Source organism: Pristis pectinata, chromosome 5 (assembly GCF_009764475.1).
Source record: "Pristis pectinata isolate sPriPec2 chromosome 5, sPriPec2.1.pri, whole genome shotgun sequence".
NCBI classification, from domain to species: domain Eukaryota; kingdom Metazoa; phylum Chordata; class Chondrichthyes; order Rhinopristiformes; family Pristidae; genus Pristis; species Pristis pectinata.
The window spans coordinates 42,971,496-42,996,294 of record NC_067409.1 but is presented as its reverse complement, the minus strand read 5'-3'; the positions used below and the strand labels follow the sequence as shown (position 1 = coordinate 42,996,294).

Sequence of the window (24,799 nt, the reverse complement as noted above, 5' to 3'; positions counted from 1 at the left end):
AAAGTGAGGTGTAATATTGAGGTGAAAGAGATTACAAAGAGGGTTGAAGTGCTGATACATCTTTACTTGATCCCAGTCTACACAGGGATTCAGTCGCTGGTGGATCCATGGCTTGCACATCTTCATATGGCAGATGCGGAATGCAGATGAATTTCTGAAAGTCAGGCAATCTTGAGAAGCATTCTTCACAACACAATAGGCATTGGAGGAACTCAGCGGGTCAGGCAGCATCTATGGAGGGAGATGGACAGGTGGTGTTTCAGGTCGAGACCCTTCATCTGATCACTTGCAAACTCCTACTTTTAATCAAACATTTGGTCACCTGCCATTTTTCTTTGGTTTGGGTGTCAACTTTTTATGATTACACTGTAGTGAATCACCCAGGTATAGTCTGCTAATGTTCATGGACTAGAAAATTATGTTGATAAGAGATCAAGCAGGGTTGAAGCAGCACAAATACTGGCAGAGACCTATTGAGAAGAATGACCTAATTCTGTGCTGTTGTTGCCACTTTGTGCCTGATAAATGCCTTTCTGCTTCACTAAAATGCAATCCCTTTGTTTGAGTTGTGATTCTTCCCTTTTCCCAATATATAACATTGAAAGAGTTTGTCAATAGATTTGGCAAGTATGACAAATAACAGCTCTAAAACAAAATAATTAATTCTGGAGCCAAGCATTCTGATTGATGTCTAATTTACTCCTCCAGGAAGAGGAAATATTATTCCAATTGCCTACATCTGAAACTTTAGCTTTCATTTCTTTTCTTTGCCCATGCCGTACTTGCTACAACTGAAATCTTTTATTGTCAAGATAAGTCTTCAGTAATGAGCCTGTGATAGAAACATGGCACATCTTACCACTATTTTTAGGTTTCTGTCCTGCAGTTGCCTTTAGATGAATGTTGAGGCTGCTGACTTACAATGTATCATAATGCCAGTTGTGCTTTCCCAAGATGTCCGTTGTTAGAGATCCTTGCTTTTAATTAGTTTTATTTTCCTTTGTTGGTCAAATATGATTATTTCAAAACTGAGATGATCAAAATGATAAAATGTTGCTTCCTTTTTGCTGAAGCCCAGTACTTTCACATGTCACAGATTATTTTAGCAGACAAACAATACGCAATAACGTTCTTTTATTTGTTCATCAAAAGTGCAATTACAAACCTCTAGATTCTCAAACATCCACACGTGACTAATGACAAAAGCGTTAGGCATCCCTCACAAACATGCTATTAGGTCACAAAAGGGTCGGGTGAACCAACCCTATTCTGTCCAAATCCAATCGTCAGTGCAAACTATTTTTTAAAATTGCTGTATACAGGCGACCCCTGTGTAATGGCTATTTGGGTAATGGAAATACAGCCTTACATAATTCATAAATCACTACCCAAAAATTTGCGATACAGAATAAAATTTGATCTCATGAAATTTGTGTAAAAAGGTAAATATATAAACACAAAATGTATTCCTTTTCAACTCCCATTTCGTGATGCATGTGCATGTGACACAGCTCCGTGTTACAGAAAATTGTGATACAAACTGCTTTCTAGGAATGCAACCCCACCATAACTGAGTGTTTTTCTCACATTTTCTCTTTGCTTCTTTTTTTATATATAATTTCCCCTCTGAACTTTGTTTAACAGGGGTTACAGTTTAACAGAGGATCACCTGTATCAATAAGCAGCAGAAATTTTTAAATTTCGTCTCCTTAATTTAAAGCTTACAGAAAACTATTGTGGTACATTTATTACTGGGAACAAAAAAATCAGGATTGGCTAGGGATCAAAACTGGCAATATTGCAGATTTAGGCTCAAGTCCACCATGAAGAAGAACAGAAATACTTTTTTTTAACATTTATTGTTTTGTTTTTAAATGAGATGTAGAGGATCTTCAGTAAGACTAGTGCCTACTGGCAATCCCTAATTGCCTTGAGAAGGTGAAATATGTCTATTTCTCAAACTGCTGCAGTCGAAGGTACATCTAACAGCAAGTTCCAGGTTTTCAATGCAATGAAGGAGTGGCAATATACTTCCAAGACTGCATTATTTGTGATTTGGAATGTGGAGATGCTGGTAGCTCCATATGCTTGTTGCCCTTGTACTTCCAGGTGGTATTGATCAAAGATTTAGGTGGAGTTGACAAAAAAACCTTAGTGAATTGCTGAGGTGAATATCGGGGATTACTCAGAATTGTACAGTGCAGCAATAAGTCCATTTGCACTAATCAACCCATACAACCTATTGTATTATGCACATTGCTGGTACATCCCATGAGGGAAAATGGTATGGAAGTTAAAGCTAAAGCTCACTGGATAGTGAAAAAGAGTAAAATTTAAAAAAACAGATGTCAGATGTTAACACAGTGACATCAAGTCTGAATAAACAAAGTTCAGCGGGGAAATAAAAAAAATAGAAGCAAAGAGAAAATATGAGAAAAACACTGTCAGTAAACATAAAAGGGAATTCAAAAATATTCTGCACACATGCAACCCTCTTCCACTTTTCAATGGGTAAGATGAGCCCATCAGAGACCAAAAAGGAAATATATGCATGAAGGTACAGGGCATAGCTGCAGTACTAAACAAGTATTTAACACACTTCAGTGAAGAAGATGCTGCTAGACTCAAAGCAAAGGAATATGAAATTCAGTTCTGGATGGGCTAAAATTTAATTAAGAGGTACCAGAAAGGCTAGCTACATTTAGTAGATAAATCAGCCTGGTCCAGATGGCATGCATCCTACATTGCTGAGGAAAAGGAGAAAATTACAGAGACTCTGGCCATAATGTTTTTAAAAATCTATAAATTCAGGGATAATGCCATAGGACTGAAAAACTGGAAATGCTGGACCCTTGTTCAAAAAATGGTACAGGAAAAAATCAACTAACTACAGACCAGTCGGTTTAACTTCAGTGGTCAGGGAAGTTCTAAAACCAATAATTAAAGGAAAAAAAATTGGAGTTACTGGCAGTACTGTGGATTGATTAGAGAAATCAAGAACAGATCTATTAAGTACAAATTGTGTCTAACTAACTTGATGAAGTAACATCTAAGGTTGATGACAGGAATTCAGCAGATGTGGTTTATACAGACTTCCAAAGGCCCTTTGGTAACCTGTCCTCTAATAGGTTGTGGCATCTTTAGTTTCTCTCCAAATAATTTATTCATCATAGATTTCCATTTCATCAGTGCCACCTAGTACTGCATCCAATTACCGATTCTTCATGTATAAGCTGAGATAATATGTGGTCAGTGGCCATCGTAGGTAAGTATGGCAGATTATCAACTCTGATAAAGACCAAGGAACTAGCTGGATTATTTCAAAAGGTCCCATAGTTATTTTCAAGGTGCCTTTACAAGATTTTCTATTAATTGAATTGAATTTAAAATTTAAGTACTTGCATTTAAATTCCCCCATTACAGTGATGGAATTCAAACTTTTGTCCCTTGATCAATAGTCTATACTTCCATATATACTATACTTCTATACCACGAGACTTCCACACTCTTTTTCACCAAGACACCTTTTATTTAGCAGCTTTTACAATTAGCAAGGCAACATCTGAAACGTGCATGAAAATAAGAGCATGCTGGGAATTTGCACTGGAAAAAGATGTGATGTTGAGTGCCACAGAATAGAATAAGACGAGTCCTTCATACAACTGAGTCAGTAAACTGAGCTGCGAAGTACAGGAGATGCTAAGCAGAGGTGAGAAATCTCTCCTGGGAAGACATAACCATTACTACATCAGTGAAACATGTATCCCTGGGGGCTAATAAATAATGCTAAAGGCAATGCTCTGATATTTGTAGTTATACCTAATTAGGAACCCCTACATGAACAGTGGGAGACTTTTAGAAGGAATAACATTTAAGAGAAATTACAAAACAAAACCTTTATCTTTAACAGTATCTTTACGATTACCTGCTTTATATTAAAATGTACTGATTAAGCACTCAGTGAAAATTCAGCTTCGTTTGGGACATTGATAGGATTTTGAAAGCTGACTGAAAACAAACACAAAGAGCAGATATTGATCTTTCAAAAATTGAAGAGAGGTTTTTAATAATAATATGGATGATATTGTCAAAATGTGTAATGGTATCAATTCTAAAGAAAAAGTAAATGCCATTTTGATGTAATGAAAGGTCATTGACCTAGTATGTTTACTTTTTCTCCCTCCAAAGATTCTGCTGAACTTGTTGAGAACTTACAGCACTATTTTTTCTTAATTTCAAGTCTTGACTTGTTTCAAAATAAAATAGGAATGATCAGAATCTGAAGTGATCAGAATCAACAGAGGGCTAAAGTGTGTCCCAGACAATGCAGTCATTAGTCTCGATATGTCAAGAAACATACCATTGATATTTTTCAAAGGTTATGATCATGGCTAAAGGGAGGGTGCCAAAAATTCATCTCAAGGTTTCTAGAGGGCCATGTTGCTGTCAAGGCAAGCATTTATTTCCCATCCCTTACTGTCCTCAAGAAGATGGTGATGAATCATTTTCTTGAATCACTGTTTTCCTTTTAGTGAAGGCACTACCACAATGCTATAACTCCAGGATTAAGATCCAATCCAACTGATATATTTCCAAGTCAGGATGGTGCGACTTGAAGAGGTACTTGCAGGTGTTAATGTTTCTATGTGCTTGCTGTCCTCGTCCTTCTTGGTGGTAAACTTTGTGAATTTGAGGGATTCTGTTGAGTAGGCAAGGTGACCGATTCCAGTGCCTTCTATAGAACAAACACTGTTCAGCCACAGTGCAACAGTGATGGAGGGAATGAAAGTTGAAGTGTCATGTAACACAATGGGTTCTAAGTTGCAAGTAAATCCAAGATATCAATCGCAATTTCAGACTGGGTTATGTGTTTTCATCAAGTATAGAGATCTTTTAGATGTTTGTTCCACTTGTCACTCTAGAAAGTAACCTTACTGTAGTAATGTTCATCAAGGAAGAAAAAAACTGATGAAACCTAATGTCATTTTACCAACTAGCCAATTATTTATTAAACCACTGTAAATGGCAGAGGCAAAAGTCACTGGACACATACCACAACAATTTTTGGAGAGGGTGAGAGTGGAAGGAGTGACTTTGACACAATAAAACATTCCAAATAATTTCCATAAGACAATTATCAAGTAAAATATTACATACAGCCGTTAGCGTAAGGGCTGGTGACCAAAAGTTTGGCCAAAGTTATAGGTTTAAAAAACATGCAAAAGCGCTGTAAAACATTGACAGCTACATAGAAATGAGTAATGGCATCCCAGTCTTTAAAGTCTGACCCTTGAAGAAAGATTCTTCTTTCTTGGTCTGTGATAGGTAAATTTACAGAGAACAGGACAGTAAATATGATAAGAAAATTGTAAGACTTGTACAATAAGAAAAATTCAAACTAGCGAAAGGAAAATGTAAGACTTGCATGAAGTGCTTCTAGTTCTTCATAATACAATGAATGATCTGCATACTAAACAGACTCCCAGAGCACAGGACGCAAAAAGGGGCAGGCATGGTAGTATAGTGGTTAGCGTAATGCTATTACAATGCCAGCGAACCGGGTTCAATTCCGGCCGCTGTCTGTAAGAAGTTTGTATGTTCTCCCATTGTCTGCGTGGGTTTCCTCTGAGTGCTCTGGTTTCCTCCCACATTCCAAAGACATATGGGTTAGGAAGTTGTGGGCATGCTATGTTGGCGCCAGAAGCGTGGCGACACTTGCGGGCTGCCACCAGAACACTATGCAAAAGATGCATTTCACTGTGCTTCGATGTACATGTGACTAATAAAGATATCTTATCTTATCAAGGAACTGTGCAAGAATCATTGCCAGAATTAGCAGAATCAAGTGTTCTGAATGACTGAGATGAGAGGGTTGATTAGAATTTCTCAATTATTTATTAACTAATGAATATCTAATCAGAAATGACATGAGCCCTCATAATTGCTTGGATTTTACATAACTGAAGATTTGACCACTGACATAATCTACAAACCAGATTAACAACATTAAACAATAGCAAAATAAAAAAAGAACATATGCCATTAGATTACAAAGTAGTAAGATGAAAGGTATGATTAGCTTCCCCATTAACACCAAACCAGATGTCTCTAGCAAATGTTAGCCCTGCCATTCCTTCAAAAGCTTAGTAAATCACAGTACAATGTTTATGTATTTTGTAAACCAATGTACTGATCGCATACTTGTGGGAGATCTTGTTTATTCTTTGAAGAACTTCACTATGGGCTAAAACAAATTTACCCTTTCTCAGTAATTCAATAGAGATGTGCTGGTGAGGTCTTATTTGTGGATTGACATGTTCCTGACTTCCATCCCTGCATATTGCAATGCAGAAGTTAGATGTCACTGCATCTGACCTCCTGTTCCATTGCTGAACTCGGCATTTTATTTTAATTAATACTAATATCTTTAATTATATCAGTTAAGTGTTTTTAAATAAATTTATTTACTAATTTTAATTTAAAAAGTTAAAATATGTTTTTAAATGTCTTTGGCTATCAGAGACATTTAGAAACAGTTGAAATGGCATGATCTGTCAAAAGGTCATTAGGACATTCTAAGGGAGGTGCCACGCGCTACATGAGGCCTATGGACTGTTCCATTTCATGGCAGCAAGGCCTGGAGCAGGATTAAATCCATGGGACCACAAAAGCATTGTACACCCGGGGACACTGAGTGGGGAGTGAACATGAGATACGAGCCAGGTTATGTGCAATCTAGCCCAAAGAATATCTAACTTGGAGGAGGAAGCATAATAAAAGTGAAAAAGGGAAACAGGGAAGAGCAAAATGGAAAGCAGATCTAGCTGTATGAGATTTGGGGGGTGGGGTGGGGGAAATGTTGGAATGAAAACTGGACTGGGAGCTGGCGATGGGGGGAAATATTCGAGTTGTGTGCAGAAAAGCGAGAAGTGAGAAGGAAGGATATATGGAGACAGGAGACAAAAGGAATGGGAAGAACAGATGAAGAGGGGGAATGAAGGCCCACTCAGAGATAGGGGGTGCCCATCAAAAAAAGACAAAATTGAATAGAAAGATAGAGAATGAGGGAGGTGGGTGCTGAAAGAAAAGAAAGAGGGGCAAAAAAAAGAGACCAACAAAAAAGATGGAAGTACGCGCAGAAATGGAGAGAGGGATATGCTAGTGAAGGATGAGGGAGGGCCACATGGAAAGGGAGACAGAGGTCATCTCACAGGGGGAGAGTACAAGTGCATACAAAGTTACTTCGAAACTGCCAAGTAGTTTTTGAAAACCATACTATTTGGCAATAATCATTACTCTGTGGATTTTGTATTAAATGACTGAACAAAATATTGCACATGTTGCAGTACACCCAGAGGCAAAAAGATTGAGACACAACATTAGCACTTATGTACAGCATGAAATAGGAGCATAAATTCCCCTTATTTGAAAATATACATTATACCATTTAATTTTTTTTCTGCTCTAGGTTACCTAAATGAAAATTGGATATGCAATTACTTAAACTGAACCACTCCAAACTGCCTCCATTCTTTGTCAAACTGCACTTCTAAATTAATGTTGATTATATTCTAAATAAAACTTGTTACACTATCCTTCGCAATTAGTATGATATTAAATGGATGTTAATTGAAAGCTAGCAATTGAACATGGCTGCTTCAAGCAACCATTTGGACTGATGGTACCTATACAAACACACCAATGGTTTGTTCATTTCATGAAGTTATCTTGGTTCAATAAATACCTGAATGGTATAACAATTTTGGGCAAAAAAATCACTTTCACATTGCTGAAGATTACAACCAGTCTTAAATAGGTCCATGTGACAACTCAGCATCTTCACCAGCAAAAGCAAATAAACTTTTAGAGATCAGTTAAAAAATGGAATAATGAATACACAGCTGTCAGCTACCATCAGGGCACACATTGTCAAAAACAAATTGTAAAAGCTAAAATAAAGAAGTATTCCCATGCAAAGATTTTGTGACACATTTACATTTTTCATGTTTTACAGAGAACCTCATGAGAAGCAAAATGATAATATAAAGGAATCTTAAATTTTATCAACCATGCAAAAGGACTCTTATAATAAATCGGCTGAGGAGTAATTTGTGATGTTTCTGATAGCGTATATGCAATATTGGTCTATACGATGCTGTGATTGTGTGGCAACACCGAAGTGCAGCCATAATTTATTATAACTCACCACTGTCATCATCTTTTACCAGTTCATTTTGTAAGGGATCTATTCCAGTTTCTTGAGCATCTGTTTCCAAAGGATGTCTAGTTTCAAAGGCTGAAATTCTGCTTGAGGAGGACAACATCTTGACAGTCACCTCAAGGATCCAAAATAATTACCTACAAGCAAAAAGAAGTAACTTGTTGGTACTATTGAATGAATGTCACAGTTATCTGATAGTCTAACAATCATTCCAAGCTGCAAGGATCAGGATTGGACAATTTTGACTAAAGTTCCTAAACAAGAACCCCAGACTGCAAAATTAGGCCCCACAGCACCTGTTAGGTATTACATGTGCTGATTTGATTCCAATTTCTTATTCAAGTCATGAACAAACATTTTTTTTTAGTGTGACTAGCGCCATTCAGCAAATTAGATCACTAGCATATTTGCTAGAGATATGTACAATAAGCAATTTACAATGTCAAATCTCACACTGATTTGATATCATCACTGCTAAAGTGGACAAGAATAATCCAGCTACGTGCAAAACATAGAGAAAAACCAGCAAGAGGACACATGCAAATAATCTGTGATCATGGTCAGAAAAGATAATGATGATCAATGATATAGTGTCGCTGAATACTGCGCCCACTATTTTTCAGCCAATGCTTCAATACACAGTGTGACTTACAGGGATATCCTCAGGGACATAAAATTGGCTAGCTCCTCACACTCCTCGGAAGAAAAAGTTAGAGGAAGAAGAAGTTAGAGAAAGAAGAAAAAGAAAAAAAGTTAGAGGAAGAAGAAAAAGTTAGAAGAAAAAGTTAGAGGAAGAGAGCAAAAGTGGGAAGAAAGGTATGGGATGAAGATGAGAAAGAGGAAGGAAAGAAGAGAATATCTGTAACCCCTTTTTGCTTGTGTATTCAGGGACTTACTGTAGTACTCCCCCTTCAGTGATCAGAAGCCTGAAGCAAACATCTGCTCCTGGGATAATGAAGCAGACTGTGTCCACATGAAGACAGAACGAGACAAAACAGACTCAGACTGATGTGGCATGTGTGCCCCAAGTGACAGAATTCCAAAGAAATTGTCTATAACCACTTTCGCATGAGATTCAACAGCAATTCTTTTGCTGAATCTCTCACTATCAAATTTCCTGGCGAAAACCAACTTTAGAGTCATAACCTATGCTTATTCGGTCAGCACAATCTCAGCCAACAAAACTCCTGCCTTGGTCCCCCACAGATGACAGATTTAGTTCTGCTTTTCCAAGCACCAAAAGACACATTAGTGTGGTTGCACCTCAGCCCGTTGAAACTCATGCTGACAGTCAGTGGGTCCTTCCAAACTTCTACTCCCAACAAGCTTTGCACTTTGGTCAGGCTGACAACTTCTGTTCAGATAGCCAACTCTCTACACCCCACTTGGGGCCAATTAGCGAATCTGTTGGCCAGCGAGGCTGAATTTGATTGGCAACAGATTGAACCTCACACACTTAGTTCACAGCGGAAAATGAAAATTGAGAAATACATGGAGGTGGCATCAGAGAATCCGATAACTTTTAAGAAAAGGTAGTTTCTACCATTGCTTTTCCAAGCAAGTCAAGAACTGACCAGGTAGGCATGAAGAAATTTTGAAGGGCAATTTTATTAAACTTAAAAAGTGCAAACCGGATGGCATCACGTCTGTTTCTAGGTCCTTGGCATTTGCAGGCATGTGCTGCATTTCTAGTCGGCTGTGAATACTTACTAAAATTGCATATGTGCAGTGAAATATGAACAAATATATTTATATTCTGTAATATTTTTCCATTTAACCAGTGATGAATATAACAACTGTCAAAGAAAATTTGCGGTAGAGAGTAAATTGAATATTTCCCACACTGTAACTTTCCCAATGTCATTATTCTGAAGATTTGCATTAAAACCTGAGGCACCCTACCCACTTTAAACATGATTGTCAGTGGACCTCGAGTAAATGACTTTTATTTGTAGGAACAAAGTAATACTTAGTAGCGCTTACTGTCCACTACCTCACAGCGAGGCCCTGCTCCTTAAAGAGGTTCCTGCAGTGTCAAGCTGACAAACAAGTGTGACCATAACAAGCCTATCCCTGGGATTAGCTACACCATGCAACCCATTTTTAAATGTCAACCATCTCACTTTATAATTTTAAAAAAGTAGTCATCATAAACGCAAATGAGCAGAACCTTAAGTGGAACAACCGTTTAATTACTGTGGCTATAAGATCAGAGGCCAAGAATGCGGCAGGAAATTACTCCACAAAACATTTCTAGGAGTATGATGAGTTCTTAATGTTTATCTGCTCCAGATTCCAGCATCTGCAGTCTCTTGTGTCTCTGAAGGAAATACAAAATTCCCCATTGCATCAGTTCCCTCTGTTCCTGTTCACCTGGTGCCTGCTTGACCATTGTTGCTGATTATATAAACCAAATCAAGTTAACATTTTAAACAATTATGGCAGGAAAATTCAAACATCAATTAATCAGCATTCTACATAGTTATAATGCGTCTTCTGCATGCCCTTGCCAGGCCTCCTATTTGTAAACAGTGTTTCCCCTGCAGCAAGGCTGGTGACAGGCTGCAGATGGCCGTAGAATGTCATCCTCAAAATCAGTTCTATGCCCAGATGGCCTAGCTTCAGACTACACCCATCTTGCCAAGTGTGGCGGCAGCATGTACTAGCTGACAGGCAACAGGAAGGGCACTGGTGAAATGGTACTAGTGTAATCACATATGCTATTATTCGAGTCTGGACAGCTGATTCATGCGACATGAAGTCACTTTCTCAGGGCAGCTGCTCAGCAATCCAAATGAGCTGTTTGACGACCAACTGCTACTCTGCCTTGACAGCCTCAAAGCTTCTTTTAACACAGGTATTCAGACTAATGGCATTAACCTGCTCTTGCATGGCAAGAACCTGAGCATCGCAAGCAGAACTGAAACTTCCGTTGGCCTGCAATGGAAACTGAAACATTAAAGGCTGTAGGGGCGCTGGTGTCAATGCATCAAAATGGAGCTGAAGATCATTTCCAGACTGGAAAGGTCGGACTGCAAGCCATACAAAATCCACGGACAAGGTTGGAGCTGGGTTCCTCACACTCCTTGTAATTTCAGGCAAGGCTACCCATGCACCAAGCATTTCTCTGCACACCCGAGTCCTCTGAAGCTAGAATTTGAGTGTGACCTACTCTTTCACAGAGCTAACATCTGCGCTATCCTTTTCCCCTGACCTAGTCATACCGTACATGCCTGGTGACTCACCATAATACAAGTCCCAACTCTAAACTTTTCTCTGCTGAGGCATAATGTCAATGCCAAGTTATGAGATGGCAAATGCAATTGTCATGCTGTTGGACTGTACTCTTCATCACTGTACTTTGCTGAGCTGCTGCAATCAGAGCAAGTGGATGTTCTTGACTAACTCAAAGATGAAAGGCACAAGGCTGAGAAGTATAAAGTGATGCACTTCAGCAGAAAGAATATATCACAGCATATACAAAATGTCACAACTCTAAAGGTTGAGCAGGAACAGAGGGACTGGGAGCAAATGTTCAAAGATTTTGAGGCCATGTTGAGAGAGTGGTTGATAAAGTATTTGGAATCTTGAGATTCAAAAACAGAGGAACAGAATACGAAAGTTGGTTACGTTGGACCTCTAGGGCAATGGTAGGCCAGAACTGGAGTACTGAATCAAAATCTGGTCACCTATCATCAAAAAAGAATGTGAAGATCTTAGAGGGGGTACAGGAAAAATAGTTAAGAAAATAGTACTGCGAATGAAGGATTCACCCATAATATTAAAGTAAAGCTGCATTTGATCTCTCTGGTACAAACAAGGCTGAGAGGCAATTTGACAGTTTACAGGATCACGACTGGTTTAGAAAGATTAGAGGGAAGCTGTTCCCATTAGCTAAAACTTCCAGGATCATGACGGACAAATTTACAATTTTGGGCTATAAATACCTGAGAGTTGTGACAAAAAAAATACATTCAGACTGGTTAAAATCCAGAATTCATTTCTTATAGGGTAATTAAAACAGAATCAAATCAGTGACACCAAAAAGGCTGGACACCTAAAGGTGAATAAGTTATTGGGCTCTTAAGAACTGGGTTCTTTTGTGATATAACAATTCTCTAGTTCTAAGGATTGGCTTCTGATGAGAAGGGGCACAAGAAAGAAATGAAGTTACACCTCTGCAACTTGTGAATCAGAATTATTATTGGAGAGTGCTATCAAAACCAAACTTATTTGTTAATATCCTGTTCACCAATGCCCAATATGGGTTTTATCAGGACTATACAGCTTCAGACCTCATCACAATCATGGCCCAAACAAGGGGAAACAAACTGAATCCCAGAGAATAACTGCCCTTTACATCAAGGCCACATTTGACCAAATAGACCATAATGTGGGGAAAATATGAAGTTGTTCATTTTGGAGGGAAGAATGAAAAAACAGATTATTTAAATGAGAATGACTGCAGAAAGCTGCAATACCAAGGAATATGGGCCCTCATACATGAAACACAAAGTTAGAATGTAGGTGCAGCAGGTAACTGGAAAAACTAATGGAAAGATTTATTTCAAGAGTGTTGGATTATAAAAGTAGTGAAGTCTTATGACAACTGTATAAGGCACTAGTGAAACAATATCTGGAATACTGTGAAGAGTTTTGGTCCCTTCATTTAAGGAAAGGTTTATCATCATCAGAGACAGTTTGAGGAAGGTTCACTAGGATGATTCTTAGAATGGAGAGTCTGTCTTAAGAGGAAAAGTTGAACAGGTTGGGTCTGTACTCATTGGAGCTGAGAAGAATTCTGCCTTTACAGGCTAAATCCTGGGAGGAAGTTTCTCCTCATGGGAGTGTATAGGATCAAAGGCCATAATCTCAGAATACAGGGTGCCCTTTAAGACTGAGATGTGGAGGAATTTCTTCTCTCAGAGTTTTGAATGTTTGGAATTCCTTGGCAGAAAGATAAACTTTAATCAGCAAGGGAATCAAGGGTTCAGGGCAGAGGGCGGGAAAGTAGACTTGAAGAAAATTAGATCTGTATTGGCCTTATTGAACAGTGGAAGCTGGCACAAGGGGTTGAATGACCTACCACTATTTCTACTTCTTGTTTTATCTCCACCTCAAGAAAGTCTGATCACCTCCTCTTAATCCTCTATGCCATTACCATCACTGTGTTTTCCCCATCAACACCTTTTACTAAAACACAACTACAGCAACCACCTAATATGTGGCCATGAGAGCAGGTGTTCTGTGGCAAGTAGCCCACCTCCTGACACCCCAAAGCATTTCCATCAACTACAAGGCACATCAGGAGCATGACAGAATACTCACCATCAGGCAGCACCAACAACACTTAAGAAGCTAGGCAACATCCAAGACAAAGCAAGCTGCTTCACTGGCACCCCACCTGCAACTCTAAACCTTCATTCTCTCCACCATTTTCACAATGGGGTTGTAAAATGTGCTGCAGTTACTCTCCAGGACCACTCTGATAGCCTCTCCCGCCCGTGCAACCTTTATCACCAAGATGGGCAACAGCAACAAACACAATGGAACACCAGCTTGCAGTTTCTACTCCAAATCACTCAGCATCCTGATTGAAAATATATCATTATTCCTTCAGCAAAACACTGAGTACAAACTCTGGAATACCCTACCCAACAACACTGTAGGAGTATCTTCACCAGGAGAACTGCAGCAGTTCCAGGTGGCTTATCAACTTGTTGTAGGGAGTTAGGAATAGGCAATAAATACCATCCTTGCCAGCGATGTCCACATCCTGAGAAAGTGAATTAAAAATGCGTGAGTGAGATTTGAGGAGGAGGGTTAAATGAGAGTACACTGTCCTCTCCAATGGTTTTAGCCTGCTCCTGGCCATACACTCTACCGTGCCCACTCCAAATGGTTAGCACTGTCCTCCAGGACAGTGACTCACTGGACTCACTTTTAAGCTGCCACTGCTGATGGTAGTTATATGCTGCCGTGTCCAGCAAGAGATACTTGCTACTAAGAACCTGGCAATGCATCTAGGCAATATGCCCATCATAGTTGGATCAGATAAATAGCTGGAAGTGTTGGAAGCTACAAGACGTGAATGTGAGTTTGGAGTGGTGTCAAGTGTATGAGGTTTTCACATTAGCCTAATCCAGTGCACATGCATGTTAAGTACTTCGAGTCTTACAGTCATACAGCATGGAAACAAGCCCTTCAGCCCAACTGGTCCATGCTGACCAAAGATGCCCATCCAAGCTGGTCCTATTTGCCAGTGTTTGGCACATAACCTTCTGAACCTTTCCAATCCATGTACCTGTCCAACTGTCTTTTAAAAATTGTTATTGTACCTGCCTCTACCACTCCCTCTGGCAGCTCATTCCACATGGATACCACACTGTGTGTAAAAAAAAAGTTGCCCCTCAAGTTCCTCTTAAATCTTTCCCCTCTCACCTTAAACCTATGCCCTCTAGTTCTTGATTTCCCCAACTCTGGGAAAAAGACAATGCATTCACCCTATCTATGCCCTTCATGATTTTATACACCTTTGTAAGACCACCTCTCAGTCTCCCACACTCTAAGGAATAAAGTCCCAGCCTGTCCAACCTCTCCCTCAGTCCCTCAAGTCCTGGCAGTATCCTTGTAAATTTTTTCTGTACTGACTGCTGGAGACTTTTATTGGGCAAGTGATGGCTTAACTCCTGGTGCTGACCTCATTTACAAGCTCAATTCAGTACTGCTTGACTATTTACATTGAGGGCTTCCAGGCCACCTTTGGGGATACCAATATTTATCAAGACAAGTGTGAGCAAGCAGGACATTGCAAGTAAATGCAGAGACATAAAAGGAATGAAAGGTATATTACATGGCCAAAGAAAGATTATTCATTGTTGGTAATAATTAATATTGGTAAGGACATTACCTATAAAATTGAAATATCAGAGCACAAACTGATGGAATTCACCAGTTGTACATATTTGAGATCAGATAGAAACTGCAGAATTAGATATTGTTGTATAAACAATATTTTTCAAGTCTAAACAATTCATAAGCGCCAAGTCTATGAAAACTTCAATCGTTTCATTCCAAAGGTGCCATGCAAATGAAGCAATGCAATCATGACTCCAAAGTGGTTTTTGATTTACCAAGGAATTTGATGCTTCTTTGTTGAGCTAGTTCATCTGTTCATATAATTTCATGTTATCTTAATCATTAAGAAAGCACCATTTTTTTCAATGAACCAAAGACAGAACCAAACAACTGAACTATATCTTGTTATTGGTTGAATCTAAAGAAAATATGTTCTGATTGTGATCGTAGCAGCTATGAATTTCCAAATTTGTCTTGAAGGTTAAATAGTCAATGGTACTGCTAACAATCTCAGCTTGGAAGCAGAAAAAGTATGTTTTTAGCAATATTCTTCTTGACCTGTAGGTGTCCAGTGTAAGGCATTTTAATTGACATATTATTCCTTAATCTTGGAAGTTGTAAGAGTCCAATATAACTATGAAACAATTACGTTCAGGTTACAAGGTGTACTATAACACATCCTCATCTTAAGAGTCACAAAATAGTTTATACAAATTGAATTTGTGCCAGTGGCAGGTTCTGCTTGGTTAATTATTTCTTCTCTAACAAAAGCCTGTTCCAAATGCAATGTTTTGCATGGAGTTTGTCCTGTGCCATTGGTACTTCCCAGTTAGATAATACTTGTTAATGAAAGCTGGATGATCTATCACAGCTTACAAATGCTATCAAGTGATCTTTTTCTTTCAAATGGTGCAGAAACCTGTGTTACGTTCTGTTGCTCTGGCCATTTTCTATTTCTGCCAAGATTGTCGATTGAGCTGAAGTTAGTGATGGCACAGGGAGAAAGTCAGGATTTAAATGTCATTGGAAACTGGAATTCAAACCCTCCATCCAAACACATACACTGATTTACCACAGAATGGCTGTGACCACTTAAATCTGCAGTGATCTCACAACTATCTTACTAATTATACGTGGTTTAAAGAAGTTCATTAAACATAATTTCATTTCAAGGTTCCTAACATCTGTCCTATATATCTAATTAAAGTTAAGAGTTTTGACTCTAGCCAAATTCATTAAATATTCAAGAAACTTTACTAATAAACACCAAGTTCTACATTAGTGAATTTTTCCTCTGTTGTCCAATCCAGTAGGATCAGCCTTACTTGCTTCTACACTTTTATTTCTCAGTACTTCCTCAGGTTAGAGGATGGTTTGCTTCCACTCTAGTTCTAAACCCTCTGAGGTGGGTAATGAGACTATTGTGTGACCTACAGTCACAAGCACAGGTGGGCAGGTGGCACTTCAAGGGGCAGGCTGGCAGGCAGGTACTTCAGGAAGTGATATATTGCTTCTACTTCTTATGCTGGGCCTGTGTGGTCCCAATATGGAGTTAAGGTTCTCAAAGCCATTCTTAATGCTCCTCTCCATCTTGAGCAGTCATGAGTCAGGGATTCCCACTGACGGTGGCAATGTTACAATTTCTCAAACAGGTACTGAGAACATCTTTGAATTTTATCCTCTGTTTGGGTAGTAATCTTTGCTCTAATGGAGCTTGGAATAGAGGCCTTGTTTCATTTCCAGTTTTATTCATCCAATTAGCTACAGCAGTGGTTTTTCTTCCTACTTCCTCAGCATGACCACAGTAATCTATCCTTGGCTGCTTCTTCATCTCCATGCTGTCTCTTAATAATATCATCTGAAGACACCCAATGAAGCTCTTCATGTCTTATCCTTTCCAAGCTCTGTAACCTCCTCCAGGCCTTCAACTTTATAGAAACTCTCCTTTTCTCATCCTTGCTCCCTGAGCTCCACCAAAGGCATCTGTACCTTTGGGTTGACTGCCTTCTAAAGTCCTTCCACCTGTCTCTCCAAAACTCACTCATCCTTAAAACTCACTTTGAACTAATCACTCCATTAATCTATTAATTTCTTTGGCTCAGCATCCATTTATATCCAATTTCATGCCTTCAAAGTGCCTTGGGATATTGTTTATGTTAAAGGCATTATGAAAACACTGATTTCAGTGGTAACTTTGTAATTTTAAAATGTAGATTTTCAGCTTCTGACCACTAATACTAATATAATTCACCATATATTCATTTCATCATTTATCATTGTCAAGTTTTGCCAATCTTGTGCAATGGCATACTGCCACTGTACCTCAAAACACAAAGAGCCTTTCTGCAAAATTGATTCTACAGTTAAGTGTCCTTGTAACTTTCAGGATAAACAATATTATAGAAGTTCATAGGGCTCACACACAATCTGAAATGTTTTTGCCACATTTAATCAATGCATCAAGTTTATCATTCATCCACTTACAGGTTAAATAGACAGATGTCTAAGTTGTTTAAGATATGCAAAACCAAAATATTTCAGATGCTGGAAATCTTAAATGAAAACAGAAAGTGCTTGAAATACTCAGCATGTTAGGCACTATCTGCAGAGATAAAAACCTGAAATGTCAACTCCATTTCTCTCTCTACAGATAATGTCTGCCCTGCTGAGTATTTCCTGCACTATGTTTTTATTTTAGGTGGTAACAAAATTCATTCTACCTCAAGCATATCCTCTTCTGGAATCAATGTCTCCTTCAGAAAAAAAAGCCAACCAATTAAATTGTAAAAGAAAAATTGAAAACATCTCATCTGCCATTTCTCCTCAATGGTTTGATGTACAATTTAGAATAAGCTTCAAAAATTAAAAACTTATTTCAAAAATTACATTTATCGAAATATTCAATTTTGTGTATTTTAGCACTTCCATTCATATTTAATTGAATTAGTACTTATGTTTATATTAGCCCTCAAACAGCGTAACTAATCCCTTGTGCATTCCTTGTTACCCTTTTCATTGATCCCCCTATCCTTTAACTTTTTACCTAAACTGTTATTAATACTGGGCACTGGGTAACAACTCAATGCCAAAACACATCTCTGTTCCATGCCCAAAATGTTCTACATGAAGATATCAAATTAACTGTCCTATAATAACAAAGTTAATCTGTTTCCCTTCTTGGAAAGTTGGGGGAGCACAGGTGCTGCTCATCAACCCTCTTGCTTAAATCTACTCTCAACAGAATCCTGAAACAGAAACATTTCTTGCATTCTCACATATCTTGCACTTCCTTCAATTTTCTTGACCACATCCCACTAGATTCCAAAACTTGATCAATAACAACCTGTATTTATGTCATGCCTTTAACACAGTAGAACATCCCAGACATTCACATGACATTTAGCAAACATAATTTGATGCTAAAATAGCAGAAAGATATTAAGACAGATGATCGAAAGCTGAGTCAAAGAGTTTTAAAGAGTGACTCCATGGAGGAAAGACAGATGGCAAGTGTTAGGAAGGAAATTCTAGGCATTGGCAGCTGAAGATAAGTCTGTTAATGGTGGAGCATTTAAAATCAGTTATGCTCAAGAGGCCAAGATTAGAATAGCACAGATACCCTGAAGGGTTGACAAGGTGGGTGAGAATTTTAAATCGAGACACTGCTTAATCAGAAACCAATACAAGACAGCAAATACTTGAGCGATGGGTGCAAAGAAATTGGCTAATGTTCATATGGGGCAAGGGTTTTGTATGACCTTACGTTTACAAAAGAGGCTCATCAGTTTCTAAGTGAAGAAAATTTTCCTGATCTCAGTCCCAAATGCCCTATCTCTTATTCTCAAATTATGCTTCCCGGTTGTCTTTCAGGGGAAACATCCTCCCTTCTTCTCGCCTATCAAGCCTTTTAATAATTTAGTAAGTTTCAATGAGATCTCCTCTTTCAACTCAACCTCTCCTCGTACAGCAAATCCATCATCCTGGTAACCTTTGGCACAGAGGTTGGTGGGTGATAACGATATAGATAATTAAGGTAAAGCTGAGTTAGTATGATTTTATGAAAGGGCACTCAGGTTTGACAAACATGCTAGCAATTTATTTTAAGGATTTGATTGGTATGATGGACAAAAGGGAATCAAAAGATGTAGCACATTAGGATTTGCAGAAGGCACTTAACATGGTGCCAATAAGATACACTCACAGGGTTGGGGGTAATAAATTGGCATTGAAAGAGATTGACTAACTAGCAGAAAAGAGAGTCATGATAAACAGGTCATATTCAGACTGCAGTGATAAATGCTAAGGCCTCTACTATCTATATTCCTTAAAGATTTGGTTGAAGAGACCAAGTGTACAGTAGCCAAATTTGCTAATAATTTGAAAGAGGTACGTTAGAAAATTGTGAGGAGGGCACAAAGAGCCAGCAAAAGGATATAGATGGGTTAAATGAACAGACAAGAAGTTGAAAGATGGAGTATAATGTGGAAAAAATGTGTGATTAACAACTTTGGAAGGAAGAATGAAAAAGCAAATTGTTATTTAAATGGAGTGAGATTGCAAAATATTGCACAAACATACAAATTAGGAGAGGTACAAGGTTGCTGGTGGTTTAAATGCATGAAAAACAAAGAGGATTCAGGCACATACAACAAATAATTAGGCTAGCACAGTGGAGCAGCTAGTGGAGCTGCTGTTTTACAGCTCCAAAGACTCAGGTTAAATCCAGACTTTGGATGTCCTGTATGGGGTTTGCACACTTTCCTGTGCGGGCTTCCTCCAGGTGCTCCAGTTTCCTTCCACGTACCAAGATGAGCAGGTTGGTGGTTTAAATGGTCACTAACTTGTGCCAAATGTGTAGATGAATGGTAGAATCTCTGGGGAGCTGATGAGAATGTGGGGAGAATAAGGATTACGTAAATGCTTGGCCTGGATTCAGTAGGACCAAGTGCCTGTTTATGTGCTTTATGATTCTGACTCTATGGCTAATGGAACGTTGTCCTTTATGGCAAGGGGTATATAGTATAAAAATAAGGAGGTTTTGATGCAACTTGACTGGTTACTGGTGACACTGCACTTGGAGTATAGGGTATTGTTTTGGTTTCTATTTTTAAGAATGTATATTTGCATTGTGGGCAGTAGACGGTTGATTCCTGAAGTGAAGGGGCTGATATATGAAGTGTGTTGATCAGGTTAGATATTTATGCCACAGAATTTCAAAGAATGAGAGATAACCTTACTGACACATAGACATGATGGCAGCAGAGAGGGTAATTCCCCTAGCGGTGCTATGTTAGAACCAGGAGGCATCATTTCAAAATAGGGGATTAATTAAGCTAGAGGCTCAGGAGGATTTTTTCCTCAAAGAATCAATTCTTTAAGCCTGAGAACTAAGGAAGGAGTCATAAGAATTTAAGAAGTAGGAGCAGATGTAGGCTATATAGCCCCTTTATCTGGCCTCTGTCGTTCATTAAGAACGTGGCTGTTCTCCTAATGCTGCCATTTTTCCAGTGTTATCACCATATCCCTCGATCCCTAACATATCCAGAAATCCATCAAACCTCCAAACAATGACTAAGATAGAGGTATAGAAAATTCCAAAGGTTCACCACTTTCTAAGTAGAGAAAGTTTGCCTGATCTCAGTCCCAAATGCCCTATCTCTTATTCTCATAGTTCCCAGTCGTCTTTCAGGGGAAACATCCCCCCTTCATCTCGCCAGTCAAGCCCTTTAATAATTTAGTAAGTTGCAATGAGATCTCCTCTTTCAACTCAACCTCTCCTCATACAGCAAATTCATCATCCCGGTAACCTTTAGCCAGAGGCTGGTGGGTGATAGGTGGAAACAGCTAGGAAAAATATAGTTGGACAGATGGGGCCAGGTGGAGGGGTTTCTGTCTTACTGAAAGTAGGCAACCTCACATTTTTCTGCATAATACTCCATCTGTCAATTTCTTGCCCACTCACTCACCTTGTCCAGGTCCTTGTGATATGTCAGCCAGGACCTAACATATTGGTGTGGATATTCTATCCACACTGATATATTACCTCCAACACTATGAGTGTTTATTTTCACAATACAGCACCATATCAAAATGTTTATTTTGAAAATGTAGACACATTACATCCACTGGTTCCCCTTTATCCACTGCACATTACATCTTCAAAGAATTTCAATAAATTGGTCAAACTTCATTTCCCTTTCATGGTAGCATAGTGGTTAGCGCCACGTTATTACAGCACCAGCAATCGGGGTTCAATTCCCGCCACTGTCCGTAAGGAGTTTGTACGTTCTCCCCGTGACTGCCTGGGTTTCCTCTCGGTGCTCCAGTTTCCTCCCACTTTCTAAAGATGTACGGGTTAATAGGTTAACATGGGTGTAACTGGGCGTCACGGACTCGTTGGGCCAGAATGGACTGTTACTGTACTGTCTAAATAAAGTTTTAAAACGATATTGAATTTGCCTGATTTGTTAGCTCAGAGCTTCAACGATTTGCTTTCTGCCAGTTCCCTGGTAATTGTAATTTTTCCAAAGTTCCTCCCTCCCCAGTTCCCCATTTCTGAAATGCTACGTATCCTCTAACAGGAAGACCAATGCAAAATACTTGTTTAATTTATCAGCCATCTCCTTATTTTTCTTTAGTAATTCCCCAGACACACTTTCCACAAGAGTAACATTTACTTTGTTAACCCTAAATTGATTCCAGGGATAATGAGGTTGTCCTATCAGGAATGGCTAAGCAGACCAAGCATACACTTAACGGGCCAAAGTTTAGCCAGTAGTTTTATAGAGAAATGCGAGTAAACTGCAGGGCATATATAACCCATTGTGGACTTCCAGACCGACACATTACAGCCTGAAAGTCAGGAGTGTGCTCGAGGTCAAATCAACAAATAGGCTCATATCTGACCTCTGCCTAGCTCCCTTATCAAATGGAATGCCATTGGACTCTCCACAGTAATTGGCCAAGCTGCGGGAGTGGATCCATTTTGTAACTGGCCCCACAGCTTTACACTAACCTTGACTGGTGCATCCAATGTCACCCCTTTTATTTTAAAATGGTTACGAATCTTGTATTATACAAAGTTCAACAAGGCTTTTTGTTAATATTTCTTTATTTCACTCACTGTTTACACTTTTAATTTACAACATTAGATATTTTAAATATATTTCACCTATTTTCTTTTTTTAAATAATGTTTAATTTTTTTTAATTACTTAAAATTTTCTACTGTTTCTACATGTTAGTGAACATCAGGCTGACTTCAGCATCACCTATCCTGATGGAGCTTTGAACAATCTTATTGAAATATACAAGGTTCTGAGGGGGCTTAACAGGTTTAATGCCAACAGAATTTCACCCTTTGTGGAGGGGATGCGGAACCGAGGGCATGCCACTACAACAAGCAATAGCTTTTAAGAGGAGAGGCAAGGAGGAATTTCTCTCAGGGGATTGTGAACCTTTGTTATTCTCAGAGTCGTACAGGGTGGAAATAGGCACTTCAGCCAACTGAGTCTGCATCACGCAAGCAGAGCCCATTTACACTAATTCCCTTCTCTCCAAAGATTCCACCAATCACTCATACAGTAGGGGCAATTTACTATGGGCAACTGGGTCTACCAACTCATATGCATTTGGGATGTGAGAAGAAACTGGAGCACTCAGTGGAACCCCACGTGGTCACAGTGAGAACTTCACATAGACGACACTGGATGTCAAGATCGAACCTGGATCTTTGGAACTGCAAGGTAGCAGGTCCACCAACTCCACCACTGTGCTGCCCCAGTGAGCTGCAGAGGCAGGGTTGTTGAATGTGTGTCCGGCTGAGAAAGAATTTTGTACCATAGGGAAGTCGAGCATTATATATAAGCCTGGAAGTGAAAAGGAATTCAAGATTAGATCAACCATGATGTTATTGAATGGCAGAGTAGGCTCAACATATTGTACGGCTTATTCCTGCTCCCACTACTTATGTTCTTATGAGTATGATAAATAAAACAGATAATAAAAGGCCAATGAAATACTGCCTTTATATTTGGAGGAATGGAGGACAAAGGGATTGAAGTTATGCTTGGATAGACTACACCAAAGTATTGTGAACAGTTCTGCATCAAATTTAAAAAAAATGACTTGTTGTTCTTAGAGGAAGTATGGCATAGAATAATACTTGGAAATTAGGGGTTAGGTTTAAGGAGACATTTCAGAAAGAAGGTTGCATTCTCTCTAATTTAGAAGCTTGAGGAGCAGTAGATGTTTGAAGTTTTCAAAATATTCAGCGGAACTGATAGAGTGGAAAGATACTATTTCCACTGTTCAGAATCAAACAGAATCGTCTAAAAATTAGAGTCAGGCTTTCAAGAGGTTAGGCAGCATAAAGAAAATCAAATAAGGTTTGTTAAACATGATGTGTTTTATTTTTATCATTCACTGTGTTCTTCAAGACATCTAAGCCTCTGAAGTTCTAATTTGGATCTCCAGCCCCTATTCAAATTGGACCTAAAAATGAATGCTACCCTTATTCTCAGTTCTTACCACGATATGCCCAGATGAGCAATAGAATGTGTTTCCAAACAAATGACACATTTAGTTTTTATTATACAATCACATTCTGCAGGGAAAAAAAGTGGGACAGACTACGTTAAGCTAGAAAATTATTATATTGCATTTGAAGAATTTAAGGTCTATTTTATATGCTTTAATTATTTCAAATTAGAGTGCTGAAATAAGAATACTTTTTTTTAAATTGATGGTTACAGGTCCAGCCACAATTATCATTAAAACCAACATTTAGAATAACCTTTGACAAGCAAAATAAATGTTCTGAATAATTTACAAAAAGCAAACATTTGCTGTTAATGCTTCCTAATTATAACAAAAGGTTGTGCAGGGAAATGGTAATTTATGCTCTTGGGTATAAGTTGTCATATCTACTACAGGAAATTTCAATTTATGCATGCAGCTAGAAAGCTGAGCATAAATTTACTAAAGTAAACCACAAGGTTTAAAGATTCCTTTTGTTTCCATACAGAAAAACACATCAAACATTTTCAAATTCATATCACTTGCATATCACCGAAATTAAGTCACCAAAAGCCAATGACTAATCTATGTGGAAATTTTCTTATTTTAGCACCATATCTTCACCATTGAATGTACTATTGTTATGGTAAACATCTAATCTTATACAAGGGTTGAAGAGCAGATTTGAGTTTTGAATATTCACTAAAAACAGCTTCATCATTTTCCAAATAACAATCATCACTGTGCTTCAACATCAATTCACTAGCATAGATCCTAATTTACTTCATTAATATCTAGTCCTATCAGGAGAGGCTAGACGGTTTGGGTTTATATTCCTTGGAGTTTAGAAGAATGAGGGGAGACTTATTCAAACATTCAAGATCCTAAGGGAGTTTGACAAGGTAAATGTTGAGATGTTTTCACAAATGGGAAAGTCACAAACAAGGAGACATAACTACAAAATAAGGGGCTGGTCATTTAAAGCTGAAGGGCGTAGAAATCTTTTTCCTCAGAGTGGTGAATTTCTGGATTTCTCTGCCCCCGAGGGTGGTGGAGGTCAAATCATTAAGTACACTTAAGGTAGAGATAGATAAATATTTGAAAGATTGAGGCATTGAGGATTATGGGGAACTGGCACAGAAGAGGAGTTGAGGCCAGCATAGATCAGCTGTGATCATATTGAATGGCAGGGAAGGCTCAACAC

General features: G+C 38.7%; 1 protein-coding gene across 1 annotated transcript in view; it reads right to left on the bottom strand.

Annotated features, from left to right (window-relative positions):
- tbc1d5 (TBC1 domain family, member 5) overlaps window positions 1–24,799 on the bottom strand; it is a 377,143-nt gene that overhangs the window by 223,856 nt on the left and 128,488 nt on the right. Inside the window, exon 4 of the mRNA XM_052015950.1 lies at window positions 8,207–8,358. Coding sequence (XP_051871910.1) covers window positions 8,207–8,324 — 118 coding nt within the window. The 5' untranslated portion in view covers window positions 8,325–8,358. The remainder of the gene's footprint in view (window positions 1–8,206; window positions 8,359–24,799) is intronic.